The following is a 21891-nucleotide window of genomic DNA, read 5'->3' as shown; positions in this document are numbered from 1 at the left end:
TAACTACTTAACAGCTTTGCTTGCAGCACTTTCTGTATTATGGCCATCTTTTATAGCATGGTTTGTAGCATTCATCAAACTTCCTTTGGTTAAAAGTTTGTAACGCCAGAGAACCCTCGACTCATCAGTCAAAGAAAAATAATTCCTTGGAAGTTACATCAGCATTATTCATTACTGCATTAGAGTGTACTTGGGTCAATTCTCTAGCACACATCAAATTCCTGAGAGAATTAAATGGAGAAACAAGCATTGGGTATAAATTGGATGAGGTTCTCCATTGCCTGAGGTCTGAGTTAGTTGTCAGCAAGAGTCTAAAACCTCTTCTTTATTGAGATTTGGAGCACTTGTTTCTCAAGTGATAAAATATTCAGAACCTCAATTTTGGGATTCTACCCCATCCCTATTTTAGTTATGGGATTCTTATTAATAGAGAGCATGTCATCCACAGATTACAAGTGCTATGTGGTAGTAATATAACAAAAGCAAGAGAGAAGACTAATGTACTAGTTACTTTCTTGATGAAGCACAAATTTGCCTGCTGAGTATGCTGTCCTACATTTTGGCTTAGAGGGAAAAGAAGGCTTAAGTAAATGAGGTTTCAGTGAGCACATACAGGAGTATGTCCGATCATATTAAGGCAACCTCGTAAACTGTTTGAAAGTTTAAATCCCAGGGTGGTTGAGGTGGCTGAATGAACATGAGTGAATATGATTATGGGGCGAAATTGTTTCTTCACTTACTTGATTATAATTTGTTGTTTAAAATGCCTTCTGGAATTCTTGAGTCCCTTCCCATGTTTCTGTGCCTCTCACTTCTCTACCAAATTATAATTGTCAAGAATTTTTTTTTTCATTTCGGATGGAACAAACTTGTTACTCTGTATGACTAGGGAATAATATTTAGGGTTAATTAAAAAGAGTAACTGACCTTTCCCTATATGCCAAACATTGAAGACTAATAAAATTAGAAATACAGTATATTCATTATGTTGAAAGTATACAACATGAAATTCTGTCTTTGATTGAGAAGGTACTTTAGGATCTCCTAGGGTGGAAAAATCATTAGAAATAGTCTGCCTCTTATAATGTTATGCAAATGCAGGTTTATAGAGATTTTTCTGTGGTGTGAGAAGCAGATAATCAAATCTCTACAGAAACAACCCTATGGAAAATAATTCTGGCGCTCTGCTGATTTAAGTGTCTGAATAAAATGGATTAGGTAAATAGAAAAAATGAACATGTAAGTATTAGAGATAGTAGTTTCTAAATATCGAATTCAGAAACTTTTGGATAATGACTTATATTTCACGTCTTACGGCTTAAAGATTTTTTTCTTTATTTCCTGTGCTTGAAAATGAAATGAGGTGTATATGAGAGCTCCAGTCGAATACAAACAGCGCATTATGGGCTCATCTATTCCTTCTTTAACAAAGCTCTGTCTCTTGTCACAGGGCAGCTTAGAATGATAGGAAGGAGATGTGGATTTGTGTCCTATCTCTTCCACTTGGTAGCTGTGTGTATTATTTGGGATAAGCAACATAGTCTAGCTTGTGCTACAATAAAAGTTTCAATGACACGACCCTGGGAATGTGTGTATTTCACTCACACTACATCTTCCAAGGGGATCTGTCGCCGAGGGGCCTCTACTGTTGATTCATTCAGGGACCTGGGCTGGTGGAGGCTTCCTCTTAACACCTGCTTTAAACACCATCGACAGTAGGAAGGGAAATGTACATCATTGAGGCTATTTACATTTCTACCTGGAAGTGACACATAACTTCTGTCACATTTCATCTGCCAGCGCAAATCACGTGGTCAAAGGCAAAGAAAGTAGAATCCTACCATGTGCCTAGCAAGATGTTACTCTTGACTACCTCGCTGTGTGACTTTGTATAAACCTCTAGTACATCTGAGCTTCATTAGTCTGTTAAAAAAGAATGTAGAGGATTTCCCTGATTTGACCTCTCTTTCCAAAACCCTCCTCTGATCTTGCATATCCTGGAAACCAGAATAAAGCCTTTCCCCCCCATTCATTTAGCAAATATTTTTTGAGTTCCTATGAGTCAGACAACTGGCTAAACTTTAGAGAAACTGCAGAAAGCAAAAACAGGCAAAATTCCTGATCTCGTGGATCTTACATTCCAACAGTGTTGACAATACACAAATAACTTTGTGACATTTCACTTGGTAAAAAGTTGTAAGAAGAAGAATAAAGCAGGGTAGGTTTTTCAATGAAAACTTCTCTGATAAGAATAAACGTGGAGACTTCAGAAAGAAAGGGGGATCAAAATCCAGGATTATTGGTAGGAGGAGCCTTCTGAAAAGTGGAAGAGTGAATTCAGAGCCCTAAGGCAGGATGCTGCTGGGGACATTTGAGGACCAGACAGATCCTAGAGTCTCCGGAGTGCAGTGAGTCAGACAGACAGTGGAAGGAAGTGGGAGACTTGATCAGAGAACACAGCAGGGTGTCAGGTCTCGAAGGGCCCTGGAGGCACAGTAAAGAATCTGAGTGTTATTCTGAGAGAGAAGGGAGGGGTTACAGAGCTTTGAGCAAAGGGGTGTCATGACATGATTTGAATTTCTCTGGCTTCTCTGTGGAGAATAACCTGTAGCGCAGCAATCATGGAAGCAAGGAGCACAGCTGGGCAGCTGCTGTAGTCTTCCATGTCAGGTGATGTTGGCTTGGACTGGAATGGGGGTGGTAGCAGTGAGGAGAAGGGATGGATTCTGGATGCATTTTGAACGTGGAGCCTTCAGGTTTCTTGATGGATTGTCTGGGAGATGTGAGATTACCCTGGTAATTATTACTCTATAGATGCCGCAGATCTATGCTATGGAACTAACTGATAACCTGTCACGGGCTAGTGCAGTTCCAAGAATCGGGGTTGCAGGGATTGAATTTTCATGGGGCTTAATTCTAATTGAGGGAGGCAAACAGTAAATAATTTGGAAAAACTGTTAAATGAGAAAGTAGACAGTAGTCAGTACTAGAAGGAAAATTTAAACATGGGGATGTGAGTGACTTAAGTGGCTACGTCGGCCAGGTAATCAGGTAAGCCTGGGAGAGCTGAGGCCTAAGCAAAGAGAAGCAGACATCAAGAGATTGGAGGAATGGGAGGGGAGCCCTCAAGCAGACACACTGTAGTGCAAGGATCCTTAGGCTTAGCCAGAGGTGGAAAGGTTATAGTCTCTGTAGTTTAAACATAATGTGAAGGTAGACGATGGTTCAGTATTGATAGGGAAGCCCACAAAGGCCAGGTCACACAGGGCTTTTAAGCCAGGGTAAGAAATTTAGATGGTTGTGATTCTGTGGCCATAAGAAGTCATTGTAAGGTTTCAAACTGAGTTTATTACCTGATTTACCCTTTTAATAAGAATTCGCCCTGACTACTGCAGAATGGACTTTAAAGGGATTTTAGCCTTGAGACCACTTTGGAGGCTATTGGTTTTTTTTTTTTTTTTAATATCTTTATTGGAGTATAATTGCTTTACAGTGGTGTGTTAGTTTCTGCTTTATAACAAAGTGAATCAGCTATACATATACATATGTTCCCATATCTCTTCCCTCTTGCGTCTCCCTCCCTCCCACCCTCCCTATCCCACCCCTCTAGGTGGTCACAAACCACCCAGCTGATCTCCCTGGTGCTATGCGGCTGCTTCCCACTAGCTATCTATTTTACGTTTGGGAGTGTATATATGTCCATGCCACTCTCTCACTTTGTCACAGCTTACCCTTCCCCCTCCCCATATCCTCAAGTCCATTCTCTAGTAGGTCTGCTATTGTTTTATGGCTAATTCCACATCCTTTTCTTATCTTTGCACAACCAGTTGCTATTCCTTTTGTTTTTAAAGTGAAATAAATATTTGCCCCTCTAAGCGCGCACCATTCAGCATTCTTAGTGAATTAAATGATCCTTGGAAAAAGACTTCCCAAATAGCTATGGGTTGCCCTTTTAAGCTCTGCATCTTTAACAAGTGTGTGTCCCATTTAAATGAAAGTTTTCCTGAATATTTAACACTCACGCATCATTTAAATGGAGGGGAGCCTACTTCAAATCTTTTCCTTTGCCTTACCCTTGTTATTAGATTGATGAAAAGTGATGACCTCAGACTCTTCAGGTCTCCAGACCAGTGAGTTTTATAGATACTGCCTCTACTTTGTCCCTTGGCTCCTGCCTGTAACTTCTTGTACTCACTACTGTCAGCACTCCTCAAGCTCCCACGGCAAGCTTTTCTGAATAATTTTAAGCTCCTCTCCTATTGCACTGCTGCCTCTCTTGTTGAGTAAATTGTATGGGCTTTGTTAAGTAAATTATATATTCTTCTAAGGACTTTTTCTTTTGGTATCTGGTTCAACCTATTGCTTTTTGCTAAAAAACTGTCATGTGGGTGAGGAATAGAGTATAAATGGTTACATTCATATTGTAGAGGAATGTAAACAGTCCACTGAAGTTGATTATGTACATACTTAGAATCCAGCAATGGTAATTCTAGGTTTCTGCCCAAGAACAACAAGAGCATGTACACAAGAACACAGGTGCCCGATGTTCACCATAGCACTGTTTTAATAGCAAAGAGACAGAAGCAACCTAACGGTCCATCAGAAGGGGAATGAATACATAATTTCTTTATTCATAGAGTCGAATACTGCATCATAAATAACTAAATTAAAGCTACATGTATCAATGGGAATACCTGCAAAAATATAATATTGAGGGAAAATAGTAAATTTCAAAATAACATAGAAATGCAGTGCTGTTTATATACATTTAGAAATACGAAATTATATATGATATATATAATTTTATTTCTCTGTATATACATAAATACACACGCATACATATCAATATATGGTTAATAAAAGTGTAAAAATATGCATGGTAATGATATATACAAATTTCAGAAAACTTCTGGGAATAAAAGCAGGTAGGAGAGATAAAGAAGGCCTTAGCCAAACCTGTCATTTTAAAATGCTATGTTAAACACCATTGTAAAGCAATTATACTCCAATAAAGATGTTAAAAAAATAAATAAATAAAATGCTATGTTAAAAAAGAGATAGCTATATTTTAAACTAATCTGTACATGTTATCATCTCTTAAGTCTGGCTTTTGAGTACATGGGTGCCATAGTAATTTATGAACATTTCTGTGGGAAAGAAGTATTTAATAATTGAAAATATTAAATAATAAAAAAAACTTGTCTTTTTATAGTTACTTTTCCCACAAGCCATATCTTGATCACTTTGATGGGGTTTTTTTCTGTGCTTTTATACCATTCAAGCACATAATAAAATCTTTTTTTTTTTTTCCTAGTGAGTAACTGAATCATTTTTAGATGTGATGCTCTACTTTTAATGTTTAGGTTGACTCTTCAGTACAATCACAGGGTTTGTTGTAAGATCTACTAACCAAGAGTCTGAAATAACTTGACAGTAGCGAAATGTGAGGTGTCGTTTCAACTATGTACTTAATAATCACATGAGATGATGACGTAGTTTTGAAGTCAACATCAGGTGAACGTTTGTGCTCCGAGTGAGCCGGAGAAATTCAGGCAGAGAAAAATACTTAAAGCCTTTTCCCTAGCCCACCGCATAAACCATTTGATTTGAGCATGATTAATACTCTCAAAACGACCCACTTGTTTGAGTAGAATGGATGGAAAAGGAAGTAGTGGCTCGAACTGTCTGATTCCCTATTGCTCCACCTTTGGGAGATTTCACCACGCAAATAATCTCTCTAGACATGGGAGTGCCTGGGGATGCTGACAGCTGATAAGGTCTGGTCTTCCTCTCCTTTCATCATCTTCTGAGGTAAAATAATCAACAAGAGAGGTTTAAGAAACCCTCTAATACTTCAGCCAAGTCATATTGAACCATTCTATGGAAACGCTCATCTTTCTACTAGGCTTTCTTGAAAATAAATATGTATGCTTCGTGTGCTGACACGTTCAATACATAATTCAAAACAATGAAACAGCTATTTGTATTTATACAATAGAGATAGTTCTCAAGAGCAGTAAGTTCAGTAGGGTAACTCTCTAACTTATCTCTAAATAAGTTAATTTAAAAATAAGGATTATCAGACTTGTGGTTGCCAAGGGGGAGGGGAGGAGAAGGATGGACTGGGAATTTTGTGTTGCTAGATGGAAACTATTACATTTAGAATGGGTAAACAACATGGTCCTACTGTACAGCACAGCAAACTATATCCAATCTCCTGGGATAAACCATAATGGAAAAGAATATAAAAAAAGAATATATATATGTGTATAACTGAGTCACTTTGCTGTACAGCAGAGACTGGCACAACACTGTAAATCAACTGTACTTCAAGTAAAAAGAAAAGATGTGAAATAAATTAAGGACTATAAATGAGTTTCTTCTCATTGTACTTTCTAAAGAAAATAAATCTTTGGGGCTTGAAAAATTAAATGCTAAATACATTTCCTCTAGGCATGTTTCTATATTATATACATGTGTATTTCTATACTATATAGTATATTTATATTAAAATCATATATTTTCTCTTTTTAAAACTCTTCTATTTTTGAATTTTTAAATAAATTCTCTCCCTTACTATAAATAAAACGGTAATTTTAGATTTGCATAGCCTTACATATGGCATCATTTTGTTTCATTATACAAATGTCATCACTTATTTCATACTCACAAAAATGTATTGTCTTCACCTTAATTTGGAACATGTTCACCCAAACAAAAATATATGTTTATCTTTGTCCTTTTGATTTATGTATAATGTCTTACTGATTTCTCTCTCCCTAGACCTGCCCTGTGCGTGGCACTTGTTAGGTACTTTATTGACTGGGTAAAGCAGCGTCCGTATTATAAGTGAATATAAAATACCAAGTTTTACAAAAGCACTTGCCATGTGGTGTGCTACCCCCATCCCACTTTTTCTCCGTAGTCCATATTAGTATGTCTGTGCCTTTACTTGTTTGATTTTTGTCTGTCTCCTTCCATAGAATGTACACTCCGAGAAGATAGGGGTTTTATTGTCCCTCCTGCTTTACCCACCTGGAAAAGTGTGTGTCACATAACAAGTGTATTACAAAGTTTTCATCAAAGAACAAATACTGGTTTGCAATAGCTCTAAAGCAGATTGTTAAAGAAAAGGCAAGGAATAGGAATCCTCCTTTAATATTCTTCTCCCAGGATTTTAACGCGGATTTAAGCTTTTTGAACATTTCCTATAAGAATATTCTGGATTCAGTTCATCTCTTCTTACCAAGGGTGCTGTTTCCAAATGTAGAAGTGATCATTTTGCTTCTCCTGGACCTTTAGGAAATTGACTGCCTTTTGCATAGTGACCTAGGGTCTAGGAGAGTTTTCCTACTGTAGTGATTGTAATCTTCTGTTACTAAAGAAAAACACCCAAAATGTTAAAGAGCATCTCTGATACCTTAGTCCTTATTTGCATAATGTGATAATTTTATTTCTTGGGTAACCTTCCTGAAGGCACTTTTTCTAAGTCTTTAGAAACCTGTGACTATTTTTAAATTACTGTTGCTATACATGCTAAAGTTTAAGTCTGTGGCCTTCAGAGATGATTCAGTTAATCAGTTCTAACGTTTCTTTCTGGCGGCACTGCTTTTTATGTGTGTGTGTTTGCTCTCCTCAACTTTTTTGCAGTTGTTTCCACTGAATCATATTTCAGCACTTGTAGAAACTCATAACAACTTGTCATCTAGTAAAACCTCATACTTTGTGCATTTTGCAGTTGTAGGGGTGGATCAATGTGCTGTGAGTGTACAAAACCTTGATGTAACAGCAAGCCGTAGGTGGAGAAGAAAACACGAACAAAAATTGTGTTAGTTTGCTTTTCTGAGAAATTTAAGTATACCTTATAAGACTGATATCAGAGCATTTAAAAATTATAAACATGCAGCCAAGTTGGAGAACAGCTATTATGAACACTGTAGAGTGTTTTATCTGAGAATGTGTTGGTGTTTTCCACTGCCAAAAAGAAATTGACATTGTATTCTGCTAATAACTTGGGGGAAATACATTTTCAAGTATATGATGCAGGAAGTTATTTGACCTGGAAGGGGTGCTTAAAGTTGTGTTGATTGTATAAACATAACTGAATAAATATTTTTATGCTTTTTTCTCCAAATAGAGCTGTTCTCATCTAAATCATATACTTCTAATACACCTCATATGTATTATCTCATTTACTCCACATGATAATCCTGTTAGATATTGTTGTTAACCCCATTTTACAGATCTTGTCAGCAAAGCTTAGAAATGTGTAGATGGGTCATTGATGGAATGTGACAGTTCATATGCTTACCCTCTATTACAGTGCAGCACTCATTAAACAATCATATACCACCTGTTCTGTGTGCCGCTTCCCAACTCATGCAGGAGAGGTTTAGAAGCAAAAGTCCTCACAGCACCTGAGACAAAGAGTGGGACCTGTTAAAAATTTCTCTATTATAGATAAGACCCTTTCAAGAATGCTGAGAGCCATGAGACAGAGGTAAAGACGGGTAAAAGCGAGCAGCCAGTGAGCGTGGCAGCACCTCCCCAGCTTCATCGCCAGAACCTTAGGGAAGAGCCAAGTGACCTCTGTATCTTGGTTGTTGGCCTTTGCTCCTTTGAGAGGCAAGGATGGACCTGACCCTGCCCAGCTCCAGTAGTGAGAAGATCCCACAAGCACAATAGGAGACCCAAGTTTGGAGAGAACAAAGTTATATTCTATTATTTTCTGTGCCCCTTCAGCCGTCACTATCCTTGTTTCAGAAGAGATTTTCAGTATCTATTGATGTGAATGTAATGTAATGATTGCAAACGTAGCTACGAAGGTAAAACTATTTGCGTGGCCTTGGGAAAGTCACTGTTCTGAGTCTGGATTTCCGCATCTCCTAGATGGGTGATACTATCTACGTGAGAGAGCTCTTCATGAATGTACTTTGTGAACTCTAAATAGAAACATGACTTGAATAATTTCTCACTATCTCTGTTCCTTCTTCCCTGGGCCACCTGGTGCCCACCTGGCTTGGACTTCATTGTTGACCCCCAATTAATGGGTGGAATACAGAAGGAGAAGGATCCGGAAAGGTTAAATTGATTTGTGTTTTTAAATGGCAAGAAGGAATTTAGAGGCGGAAAGGAACCGCGAACAGGGACAGGGGCAGAGAATGGAGCGGGAGGAGAACAATACATTTTTATGAGGCTGTCTTGAACATTTAAGAAATACAGGTTGGAGGAGACCGACCACGGTGCCTTGGCTCTCTGCAGTGTAACAGACTGCCCCTGTGGCATCTCTTATACAGATGACTCTAAAAATTTTAATTACATTTTTTAACGTCAGGTGAGGTTTGCTTTTAAGTGCACCAAACCTATAGTGAGATGAACTACTAGGTGGCCTAGTTTTATTCAGACTGCATAGGGGCTGGAATATTGTAAAGCTGCATCCACAAAGATTCTATTCCATATGCCCAGCTGATAACATTTTAATGGCTAGAAACACTGTAATGTGTTCCATTTGAAGTCTACTGTTCAACTTAACATAACCAAAACGTATATATACTTTTGGAATTGGAAGCACACGCAGGTGCTTTGGCAGCAGTTTTGAAGTCGAGATATGACATATTAATACTAGTTGTACAAAGTAGAGAATGTTATTTTTTTTTGAATTTTATTTTAATTGATTTTTTATATAGCAGGTTATTATTAGTCATCCATTTTGTACACATCAGTGTATACATGTCAAACCAATCTCCCAATTCATCACACCACCACCCCCACCCCACCACGTTTTTCCCCCTTGGTGTCCATACGTTTGTTCTCTGCATCTGTGTCTCAACTTCTGCCCTGCAAACCAGTTCATCTGTACCATTTTTCTAGGTTCCACATATATGCGTTAATATACGATATTAGTTTTTCTCTTTCTGACTTACTTCACTCTCTATGACAGTCTCTAAGTCCATCCACGTCTCTACAAATGACCCAATTTCGTTCCTTTTTATGGCTGAGTAATATTCCATTGCATATATGTACCATATCTTCTTTATCCATTTGTCTGTCGATAGGTATTTAGGTTGCTCCCATGACCTGGCTATTGTAAATAGAGCAGCAATGAACATTGGGGTGCATGTGTCTTTTTGAATTATGGTTTTCTCTGGGTATATGCCCAGTAGTGGGATTGCTGGGTCATATGGTAATTCTATTTTTAGTTTTTTAAGGAACCTCCCTACTGTTCTCCATAGTGGCTGTATCAATTTACATTCCCACCAACAGTGCAAGTGGTTTCCCTTTTCTCCACACCCTCTCCAGCATTTGTTGTTTGTAGATTTTCTGATGATGCCCATTCTCACTGGTGTGAGGTGATACCTCATTGTAGGTTTGATTGACATTTCTCTAATAATTAGTGATGTTGAGCAGCTTTTCATACGCCTCTTGGCCATCTTATGTCCTCTTTGGAGAAATGTCTACTTAGGTCTTCTGCCCATTTTTTGATTGGGTTGTTTGTTTTTTTAATATTGAGCTGCATGAGCTGTTTATATGTTTTGGAGATTAATCCTTTGTTCGTTGTTTCGTTTGCAAATATTTTCTCCCATTCTGAGGGTTGTCTTTTCGTCTTATTTGTAGTTTCCTGTGCTTTGCAAAAGCTTTGAAGTTTCATTAGGTCCCATTTGTTTATTTTTGTTTTTATTTCCATTACTGTAGGAGGTGGATCAAAAAAGATCTTGCTGTGATTTATGTCAAAGAGTGTTCTTCCTATGTTTTCCTCTAAGAGTTTTATAGTGTCCGGTCTTACACTTAGGTCTCTAATCCATTTGGAATTTATTTTTGTGTATGGTGTTAGGGAGGGTTCTAATTTCATTCTTGTACATGTTGCTGTCCAGTTTTCCCAGCACCACTTATTGAAGAGGCTGTCTTTTCTCCATTTTATATCCTTGCCTCCTTTGTCATAGATTAGTTGACCATAGGTGCGTGGGTTTATCTCTGGGCTTTCTGTCCTGTTCCATTGATCTATATTTCTCTTTTATTGCCAGTACCATATTGTCTTGATTACTGTAGCTTTGTAATATAGTCTAAAGTCAGGGAGTCTGCTTCCTCCAGCTCTGTTTTTTTCCCTCAAGACTGCTTTGGCGATTCGGGATCTTTTGTGTCTCCATGCAAATTTTAAGATTTTTTGTTCTAGTTCTGTAAGAAATGCCATTGGTAATTTGATAGGGGTTGCATTGAATCTGTAGATTGCTTTTGGTAGTATAGTCATTTTCACAATATTGATTATTCCAATCCAAGAACATGGAATATCTCTCCATCTGTTGGTTTCATCTTTAATTTCTTTCAACATTGTCTTATAGTTTTCTGCATACAGGTCTTTTGTCTCCTTAGGTAGATTTATTCCTAGGTATTTTATTCTTTTTGTTGCAATGGTAAATGGGAGTGTTTCCTTAATTTCTCTTTCAGATTTTTCATCATTAGTGTATAGGAATGCAACAGATTTCTGTGCATTAATTTTGTATCCTGCAACTTTACCACATTCATTGATTAGCTCTAGTAGTTTTCTGGTGGCATCTTTAGGATTCTCTATGTATAGTATCATGTCATCTGCAAACAGTGACAGTTTTACTTCTTCTTTTCCAATTTGTATTCCTTTTGTTTCTTTTTCTTCTCTGATTGCCATGGCTACGACTTCCAAAACTATGTTGAATAATAGTGGTGAGAGTGGACATCCTTGTGTTGTTCCTGATCTTAGAGGAAATGCTTTCAGTTTTTCACCATTAAGAATGATGTTTGCTGTGGGTTTGTCCTATATGGCCTTTATTATGTTGAGGTAGATTCCCTCTATGCCCACTTTCTGGAGAGTTTTTATCATAAATGGGTATTGAATTTTGTCAAAAGCTATTTCTGCATCTATTGAGATGATCATATGGTTTTTCCTCTTCAATTTGTTAATATGGTGTATCACATTGATTGATTGGCATATATTAAGGATCCTTGCATCCCTGGGATAAATCCCTCTTGGTCATGGTGTATGATCCTTTTAATGTGTTGTTGGATTCTGTTTGCTACTATTTTGTTGAGGATTTTTGCATCTATGTTCATCAGTGATATTGGCCTGTAGTTTTCTTTTTTTGTGACAACTTTGTCTGGTTTTGATATCAGGGTGTGGTGGCCTCATAGAATGAGTTTGGGAGTGTTCCTTCCTCTGCAGTATTTTGCAATAGTTTGAGAAGGACGGGTGTTAGCTCTCCTCTAAATGTTTGATAGAATTCACCTGTGAAGCCATCTAGTCTGGGGTTTAGTTTGTTGGAAGCTTTTTAATCACAGTTTCAATTTCATTACTTGTGATTGGTCTGTCCATATTTTCTATTTCTCCCTGGTTCAATCTTGGAAGGTTTTACCTTTTTAAGAATTTGTCCATTTCTTCCAGATTGTCCATTTTATTGGCATAGAGTTGCTTGTAGTAATCTCTTATCATCCTTTGTATTTCTGCAGTGTCAGTTGTGATTTCTCCTTTTCGTTTCTAATTTTATTGATTTGAATCCTGTCCCTCTTTTTCTTGATGAGTCTAGCTAAAGGTTTATTAATTTTGTTTATCTTGTCAAGGAGCCAGCTTTTAGTTTTATAGATCTTTGCTATTGTTTTCTTTGTTTCTTAATTCATTTATTTCTGCTCTGATCTTTATTTTTCATCTCTTTTGCTAACTTTGGGTTTTGTTTGTTCTTCTTTTTCTAGTTCCTTTCGGTGTAAGTTTAGATTGTTTATTTGAGATTTTTCTTGTTTCTTGAGTTAGGCTTGTATAGCTATAAACTTCCCTCTTAGAACTGCTTTTGCTGCATCCCATAGGTTTTGGATCATCGTGTTTTCGATGTTTCAAAGATTTCCTCTTTGATTTCTTCAGTGATCTCTTGGTTATTTAGTAACGTATTGTTTAGCCTCCATGTGTTTGTGGTTTTTACATTTTTTTCCCTGTAATTCATTTCTAATCTCATAACGTTGTTGTCGGTAAAGTCGCTTGATATGATTTCAATTTTCTTAAATTTACCGAGGCTTAATTTGTGACCCAAGATGTTATCTATCCCGGAGAATGTTCCATGTGCACTTGAGAAGAAAGTGTAATCTGCTGTTTTTGGATGGAATGTCCTATAAATATCAATTAAATCTATCTGGTCTATTGTGTCATTTAAAGCTTGTGTTTCCTTATTGATTTTCTGTCTGGATGATCTGTGCATTGGTGTAAGTGAGGTGTTAAGGTCCCCCACTATTATTGTGTTACTGTAGATTTCCTCTTTTCTAGCTGTTAGCATTTGCTTTATGTATTGAGGTGCTCCTATGTTGGGTGCATATATATTTATAATTGTTATGTCTTCCTCTTGGACTGATCCCTTGATCATTATGTAGTGTCCTTCCTTGTCTCTTGTAACATTTTTTATTTTACAGTCTATTTTATCTGATATGAGAATTGCTACTCCAGCTTCTTTTGATTTCCATTTGCATGGAATATGTTTTTGCATCCCCTCATTTTCAGTCTGAATGTGTCCCTAGGTCTGAAGTGGGTCTCTTGTAGACATCAAATATATGGGTCTTTTTTTTTGTATCCATTCAGCAAGCCTGTGTCTTTTGGTTGGAGCATTTAATCTATTCACGTTTAAGGTAATTATCGATATGATGTTTTTATTACCATTTTCTTAATTGTTGTGGGTTTGTTTTTGTATGTCCTTTTCTTCCCTGGTGTTTCCCACTTAGAGAAGTTACTTTAGCATTTGTTGTAGAGCTGGTTTGGTGGTGCTGAATTCTCTTAGCTTTTGCTTGTCTGTAAAGCTTTTGATTTCTCCATCAAATCTAAATGAGATCCTTGCCGGATAGAGTAATCTTGTTTGTAGGTTCTTCCCTTTCATCACTTTATCATGCCACTCCCTTCTGGCTTGTAGAGTTTCTGCTGAGAAATCAGCTGTTAACCTTTTGGGAGTTCCCTTGTATGTTATTTGTCGTTTTTCCCTTGCTGCTTTCAGTAATTTTTCTTTGTCTTTAATTTTTGCCAATTTGATTACTATGTGTCTCGGCGTGTTTCTCCTTGGGTTTATCCTGTATGGGACTCTCTGCACTTCTTGGACTTGGGTGGCTATTTCCTTTCCCATGTTAGGGAAGTTTTCAACTATAATCTCTTCAAATATTTTCTCGGGTCCTTTCTCTCTTTTCCTTCTGGGACCCCTGTAATGCGAATGTTGTTTCGTTTAATGTTGTCCCAGAGGTCTCTTAGACTGTCTTCATTTCTTTTCATTCTTTTTTCTTTATTCTGTTCCGCAGCAGTGAATTCCACCATTCTGTCTTCCAGGTCACTTATCTGTTCTTCTGCCTCAGTTGTTCTGCTATTGATTCCTTCTAGTGTATTTTTCATTTCAGTTAGTGTGTTGTTCATCTCTGTTTGTTTGTTCTTTAATTCTTCTAGATCTTCGTTAAACATTTCTTGCATCTTCTCGATCTTTGCCTCTATTCTTTTTCCGAGGTCCTGGATCATCTTCACTATCATTATTCTGAATTCTTTTTCTGGAAGGTTGCCTATGTCCACTTCATTTAGTTGTTTTTCTGGGGTTTTGTCTTGTTCCTTTATCTGGTACATAGCCCTCTGCCTTTTCATCTTATCTCTCTTTCTCTGAATGTGGTTTTTGTTCCACAGGCTGCAGGATTGTAGTTCTTCTTACTTCTGCTGTCTGCCCTCTAGTGGATGAGGCTATCTAAGAGGCTTGTGCAGGTTTCCTGATGGGAGGCACTGATGGTGGGTAGAGCTGGCTGTTGCTTTGGTGGGCAGAGCTCAGTAAAACTTTAATCCACTTGTCTGCTGATTAGTGGGGCTGGGTTCCCTCCCTGTTGGTTGTTTGGCCTGAGGCAACCCAACACTCGAGCCGACCCAGGCTCTTTGGTGGGGCTAATGGCAGACTCTGGGAGGGCTCACGCTAAGGAGTACTTCTCAGAACTTCTGCTGCCAGTGTCCTTGTCCCCACGGTGACACACAGCCACCCCCCACCTCTCCATGAGACCCTCCAACAGTAGCAGGTAGGTCTGGTTCAGTCTCCTATGGTGTCACTGCTCCTTCCCCTGTGTCCCGATGAGCACACTACTTTGTGTGTGCCCTCCAAGAGTGGAGTCTCTGTTTCCCCCAGTCCTGTCGAAGTCCTGCCATCAAATCCCGCTAGCCTTTAAAGTCTGATTCTCTAGGAATTTCTCCTCCTGTTGCTGGACCCCCAGATTGGGAAGCCTGACGTGGGGCTCAGAACCTTCCCTCCAGTGGGTGGACTTCTGTGGTATAAATGTTCTCCAGTTTGCGAGTACCCACCCAGCAGTTAGGGGATTTGATTTTATTGTGATTGCGCCCCTCCTACCGTCTCATTGTGGCTTCTCCTTTGTCTTCAGATGTGGGGTATCTTTTTTGGTGAGTTCCAGTGTCTTCCTCTCGATGATTGTTCAGCAGTCAGTTGTGATTCTGATGTTCTTGTAAGAGGGAGTGAGAGCACATCCTTCTACTCCACCATCTTGAACCAATCTGGAGAATGTTATTATTGCTAAGGGAATTTAGTGAGGAAGATGTGGCTTTCAGTCTGGTAGAGTGATGCAGATAAAAGATATCTTCTGGGTTATTTGAATTAGGGATTTCATGTGATAAGCTACATTTCTTATTTCTTACTCTTTAAAGAAATCAACATGTACTTTGTGATACCTTTATTACAGATGGAAATAGAGTAGTATCCCAAGATGGAGACATTTAATTTAGTCAAATTCAGCTGTACAAACTTAAAATGAAAGGGAAGGATGAGAGAAATAGCAATTTAATTAACGTGAGCAATTTCTCACACTTTTTGACACAAAGAGTGCTAACCTGTGTGACCTTGAGATGGGAGAAGCGAATCAGCTGGTGACTCAGTAGATCCCATTTCATTTCATGCATGACTAAAGGAAGCATGTTAGGGCGCTGCCCATGAGCATATGTTTAAAAATATAATATGGTTAAAATATATTTTGCATATTATAACAGAAGCCGGTAGCTGCAGATTAGTAGTGCAGTGGCATAAGGTTTTGGGTTTTTCCCCGTGTTAATTTGCTGTGCCATTCTGAGAATGACCACTTAGTTTCCCTTCAGATTGTTGCCATAGTTCTAAGCTCAGATGGAGACTCCAGGTCCAGTGGAAAACATTCTGTTTCTTCTCTTATATTTTATTAGTGATGATACCTTCCCCCAGACACTCCCCCAGCCTGTTTCTCCTCACTTCTTGGCAAAAATTGCATCACACACCCAAACCAGTCCCTGGCAAGGAAAATGATACCATGATGATTTGCTTAGATCAGCCATAATTCAACCACTGGCTTGGGAGCGGGCCCTTATTCCCTAATGCATAAGGCCAACCATTAGATTCTGTCAGAAAAGAGGAACGGGAGTAAACAGTGGTCATGTAGGCAAATGAGTTCTACCACATATTTATTCACTAATGTGTTGTAAAGCACTGATTCTATTTCACATTTTTATATTCATAGTACTTTATAAAGTGGTATTCTCAAGACTTTATTGCCCATTGTACTTCATGGGCAATAGAAAGGTGTTTTGTGGGGATAATTGTGACTCAGGCTTTTGCCTTAAGATTGGTGTTAGAATATAATGCACACATAAGGTGAGAACTCAACTGTAGTATCAAGATCTGCCTAAGTTTACCCTTTATCCTTCCTGGGTGTATCATAAGCATTCTCCTCAAGGATGAATAGAGAACCAAGTTTGCTGTTAAAAAAAGTTTGATCAGCAACTTACATGTTTGTCTTTTTGGAAAGAAAGCCAGTGTAGAGTAACTCTACATTGAATAAACCTCACTGAATCTATCCAAACACCTAGCTATTCAACCAAAAAAAAGAAAAAATACTGTACCTTCTGTATGCTTGCCACTATTCTAACCATTGTGGATAGAGGACAGAATGAGACAGTTAAGGTTCCTGTTCTTACAGAGTTTACATTCTATTGTGGAAAGAAAAAATAAGCAAATATGTCAACTAGAAAAAAAAAAACCCGTAAAAAGTTACACGGTGAAAAGTGCTCTGATAACAGTCAAATGGATGGCTGTTTTGGTGGGTCAAGTAAGTTCTCTCTGAGGAAGTGGCACTTAAGCTGAAATCTAAATGAAAAGAAAATGAAAAGAAGGAGCCTGCATGTGAAAGTCCAAGGAGGTGCTGGCTGAACACTGGTAATAGCTAGTGCCAAGACCTGTAGGTGAGAATGAGCTTAAAATGCAGGGAGCAGAGGGGGAGAGGGAGATGAAGTCAGAGAGGACCACAGGGGCCAGATCATGGGGAATTGTGTAATCAAATGTAAAAAGGTATTTATTCCAAGCAAGTTGGGAAGCCATTGGAAAGTTCCATGTTGAGAAGTGACAAGCACATACTGGATGGTGTGGGGACAGTATCATAGGGAAGCAATCAAAGTACAGCTAGGGGATTAAGAGGTACAGACTATTATGTATAAAATAAGCTACAGTATATATTGTACAATGCAGAGAATATAGCCAATATTTTATAATAACTATAAATGGAGTATACCTTTTAAAATTGTGAATCACTATATTATACACCTGTAACTTATGTAATACTGTACATCAACTACACTTCAATGTTTTTTTAAATGTACAGTTGGGAGGTTGTTGCCCAGGTGACAGATGTCAGTGGATAAGACCAAGGTGGTAGCAGTGAAATGTACAAAATATGTACAGATTTGGGATGTCATGGGAAGTAGGGAAATGAGAGAAAGGATTACTCTCTAGATGTTTGGCTTAAGCTACAGAGTAGAGGGAGGAATTGTTTTCTATTGAGATGGGTAGGAAGCGAGATTGTTGAGGAAAGGTGATGGGAAGCCTCAGGAGTTCTCTTTTGGCCTTATTAATTCAGATGTGCCTGTCGGACATCCTGGTGGAGATACCAAGTAAGCAGTTGGGTACAACAGCCTAGAGTTCCAGGAAGAAACTAGGTCTGGCGATAGAGATTTGGGAGTCATCTGCATATAAAAAAGCAGAGAAGTGCCCACACAGTTATTTTAATTAATTCCATAGTGCATTGCAAAGTATAATTTGGATGACTGAAAACTGATGGGTACTTATTTATTGAAACATTTGTCTTGAAAATTTGTTGACAGCATGATTTCTGAGAAATTAATTGATGGTTCATGACAAGCAGTGATGGCTCATTTCATCACAGTTTCCCTAAAAGATAAAGAAAGTTTTATAGTATCAACTTTGGCTTGCTTTGAAAATGTGTTTTCGTACGTCACTGTTTGGAGTTAGCAATAAAATACTCTGCTTTTGCTTCATAAATCAAACAAGGACACAATTGTTAAATAGTCTATATCATATTAATTAAGCTCTGAAACAAGGCAAGCATTACAGCCGTTTATAACAGGGTATTGCATAAGTTGTTAATCAATGAGAAAAGCAACCAATTAACAAGTCAATAGTCAGCATTTTGAGCAGAAGTCGGTGACTTTCAGCTTAATTAAACCTTGCAGGTGTCAGTGATGATATGAAAGAATCTTTAATGTTTGTGTCTAAATTGCCCCAGATCATTTTCACATCTGTACATCTTTAAGTCCTCTATCTGTTTTGAGGGAGGTAAAGGGATTGTGTCTTAAAACACTACATTTTTAACAGCCCTTTTAAAAACTAAATTTTTGATATTTCTCTTGGATTAAGACAACAGAATGAAGTTCCTGAACTATTTCATTCAAAAAATAATATACTTAGAGTGTTGACTAAATTCCACATGCAAAAAATAATTTTAAAAAACCCGCTGAAAGAATAAGTGAGTTTTTAAAGCATCCGTATTGAAGCATAATTTACATACCATTACATTCACTTTTTTAAGTGTAAAATTTATTTTTTTTTAGTAAATGTATAAGGTTGTACAATCATCACCAAAGTATATTTAGGAAAGATGAAATTTTAAAGTTTGGACAAATTTATCCATGGTGGTGTTGAATTTAGCTTGCAGGGGAAGCTGGGATGTACCTAGCCTTTAGAAATGACCTATAAAAGGATTGGTATGCCTTTCTTCTAAAATATTTCCATGAGTTGGCTAAAACTAACATTGAAAACAGGATTCTAGACAGGAGGAATCAAGGATTGGGATTAATTATTCCTTAAATAGTATTTAAGTAACACAGATTCTTCTGTAATTACATTATTTGGCAAAAATTAAAAATCCTAGTTCTTCACGATGCCCTTATTTCTTTTTAGGGATCATTCTCTCATGGTTAATCTGAGGAATACAAATGTTCTTTCCCTAACGATAATGTTCTTATTTCTTCTCAGTTATAATCTCTTTGCTGAGATGGTGTCATTTTCAAAGAGTTGCTTAGGAAATGGACAAACATTTTTACTTGAAATTTAGATAAGTGTGCATATGAAAAATATGTGTCACACTGAACACATTCACATGAAATGTTTTGAAATTTTCAAGAGCTAGATTGTGGTATGCCAAATAGAAGTATCAAATAAAAATCATAATCATAATAAAAATCATAACACTTTCTATGTTTCAGGTACGTTTTAAGCTAGAGATATATTTTTCTTCATCTAATTTTTACAACAACTTGTGGAATAGGCATTTCTATTGGCCCCATTCCACAAACTAGGAAAGTAAGTCACAGAGAAATTAGTTTGCTCACGGTGCCCCAAATAGTAAGTGGCAATGCAAATTATCACCATTGCTCATATCATATGGCTTCAATTGTTTAACATCAGTAAGACCTAATAAAGTTTCATGTGATAGTCCCAATCTAATAATAAATATGAGTTTGCTCTGAAATAGTTCTTTTAAAATTGTAAGATATTCTCAGACACATTGGCCACCTAGTGTAGTATGAAGAATAGTAAATTTGGAATCTGGAGATTTGGGTTGGAAATGATAATTCTTCTAACATAATTGCATGAACTTGGGAAATTATTTAGGTTTGAACTTCAACTTGAACTTAGCTTTGAACTTGTTATCAATAAAATAGAGAAGGAATTCCTTGGCTGTCCTGGTGCCTCTCTTTTATGTCTTCATAATAGCAACATGGTGACCACATCACATCGCCTGGGAGTTTCTGTTCACTATCTTTCCATAACAATAGAGACCTTAACAGTAGGGACCACATCTTTGTATCTTTGTATCTCCAGTGTCATTGAGGATACTCTCTGTCACCTCAGAAGTACATGTTCAATATGTGCAGAAATAAAGTATAAAGGAAGAGATAATATTATATATCCCCCAAAGAGTTGTCATCAAGCTCAAATAGGATAATACAGGTGACATGCTATTCTTGGGCTCTTGCTACCAGCTGTAGTTGACTAAAAATACCAATATGGGGCTTCCCCTAGTAGCAATATGTATTGATTCATAGGCACAGATGCAACATAGGAACTACATGGGGAGTAAATATTTTCAAACAAATAGCTTGAGGAATAGATAAAGAACATTCCACTCTTCACCTACGGGGAAAACATGTGCGGCATCTGTGTCTACCTTGATTTTCTGCTTCTATTATTTCTTAAAGTCATTCACAATTGCTTATTAGAGACCAAGTGTGGTCATTGGGTCACAGTTGTAAAATGGTTGACATCAGAAGAACTATTTGGTTTAGTAATGAAAAAGGGCAAGTCATGTTGAATCTAGTTCTAGGGATCACACACTTTATTTCATGACTCTTTTTATATCCTTACAGAGAAGGCTTTTTATGTGCTGATGAAGAATATGAGGGAACAAACACTTTTTCCTTGAAATGTTTTTTGTATTGATCAGACATGTTAATAACATAACATAGACAGTCTACCAGGGCTGTGACTGCTTATAGCTTTTCTGGCCACAAGACAGTGCAGAGCATTTGTTATGCCTTCATTTTCCCAGAAGTACTCAGAGCTGATAGCTTTAACCCTTTCAATTTTGGAATCTCTTGTTCTTTGATAGAAACTGTGCTCTTGTTTCTGTACCTGGTGTTTTTTGTTGTTTTTTTTCTAATATAAATAAGAGTATAATGTTTTCTTTTTTCTAGTATAAGAGTATCGCTCTGCTTCAAATGTGTACTCAAGCAGTGACTTGTAATCTTTCCCAGTCCCTGGGGAGCTTTGAAAATTGTAAGCCCGTCATTCATTTGGTTGTACTAAGATTGAGTAATTGAAAGCAGGGCAACGCCGTACTATATAAAATCATATTTGACTTTTCGCTTAATACAACTCTAGCTGAGCTACTCTAGTGATGCAGAAAGTGGTTTTGAATTTAAGATATTTATTAATTTATCAAGAGTACATGGAAATCTAAGTTATAGGACTTGTGGGGTGAAATAATAACCCTATACCTTTAATATGCTGATAAAAGATTCAGTAAATGTTGCTACAAGTTGGATTTAATCCTTTATAATTGCTTGGATTTAAGTGAAAAATCTGTTTACACAAGTAAGTCCTTGTATGGGATTAATAGGATTTTAGGAAATCTGAAACCCTCACTTGCAGACAAAATAGACACATCACTAGCCTCTGTAATAACTCCATATCATTATCCCTCCTTTGAAACAAGACATTCAAACTCCAGAGCACCTCTGTTAAAAATTGTTTGGTTAGGTGTGATTTTATCTTTTAGACCCCTTTCCTGGATGTTTAACAAAAGAAGACTCTGTGTTTTAAGAGAAACGAACCTAAACATAAAAAGAAAGACTTGATATCTGGTTCTAGAAAGTATATATTTGAACTTGGGTCAGTACTGGACCTCACTGAAACGTAAGTTCAATCTTTATAAAATGAAATAATAAAAACGGTGTCTGCCATATAAGGTTGTTGGGAAGATTAGATTACATGGGAAAACTCCTGCAAAAATACTGACATCTTGTCAGACACATAGAACGTTCTCAGTAAA

At 37.4% G+C, this 21891-nt stretch overlaps 1 protein-coding gene and 1 long non-coding RNA gene across 8 annotated transcripts in view; one reads left to right on the top strand and one right to left on the bottom strand.

The window, feature by feature from the left end:
• The window catches only part of CNTN4 (contactin 4), a 955661-nt gene that overhangs the window by 493722 nt on the left and 440048 nt on the right, over positions 1-21891 (top strand). The window contains exon 1 of one of the 5 annotated variants that reach the window (XM_057555541.1): positions 2540-2670. The exons of the other annotated variants lie outside the window; for them this stretch is intronic. Coding sequence (XP_057411524.1) covers positions 2664-2670 — 7 coding nt within the window. The 5' untranslated portion in view covers positions 2540-2663. Of the gene's footprint in view, positions 1-2539; positions 2671-21891 lie in introns of those variants that run through there. 5 annotated transcript variants of the gene reach the window in all.
• The window catches only part of LOC114239149 (uncharacterized), a 72305-nt gene that overhangs the window by 7878 nt on the left and 42536 nt on the right, over positions 1-21891 (bottom strand). The window contains exon 3 of one of the 3 annotated variants that reach the window (XR_003624341.1): positions 8337-8417. The exons of 1 other annotated variant lie outside the window; for it this stretch is intronic. This is a non-coding gene — a long non-coding RNA (uncharacterized LOC114239149). Of the gene's footprint in view, positions 1-8336; positions 8418-18137; positions 18210-21891 lie in introns of those variants that run through there. One more of the 3 variants, XR_003624339.1, reaches the window with a different exon arrangement.

The sequence above is a fragment of the Balaenoptera acutorostrata genome, chromosome 10 (assembly GCF_949987535.1).
Source record: "Balaenoptera acutorostrata chromosome 10, mBalAcu1.1, whole genome shotgun sequence".
Taxonomy (NCBI): Eukaryota; Metazoa; Chordata; class Mammalia; order Artiodactyla; family Balaenopteridae; genus Balaenoptera; species Balaenoptera acutorostrata.
This window is presented reverse-complemented; position numbering and strand designations above follow the sequence as displayed.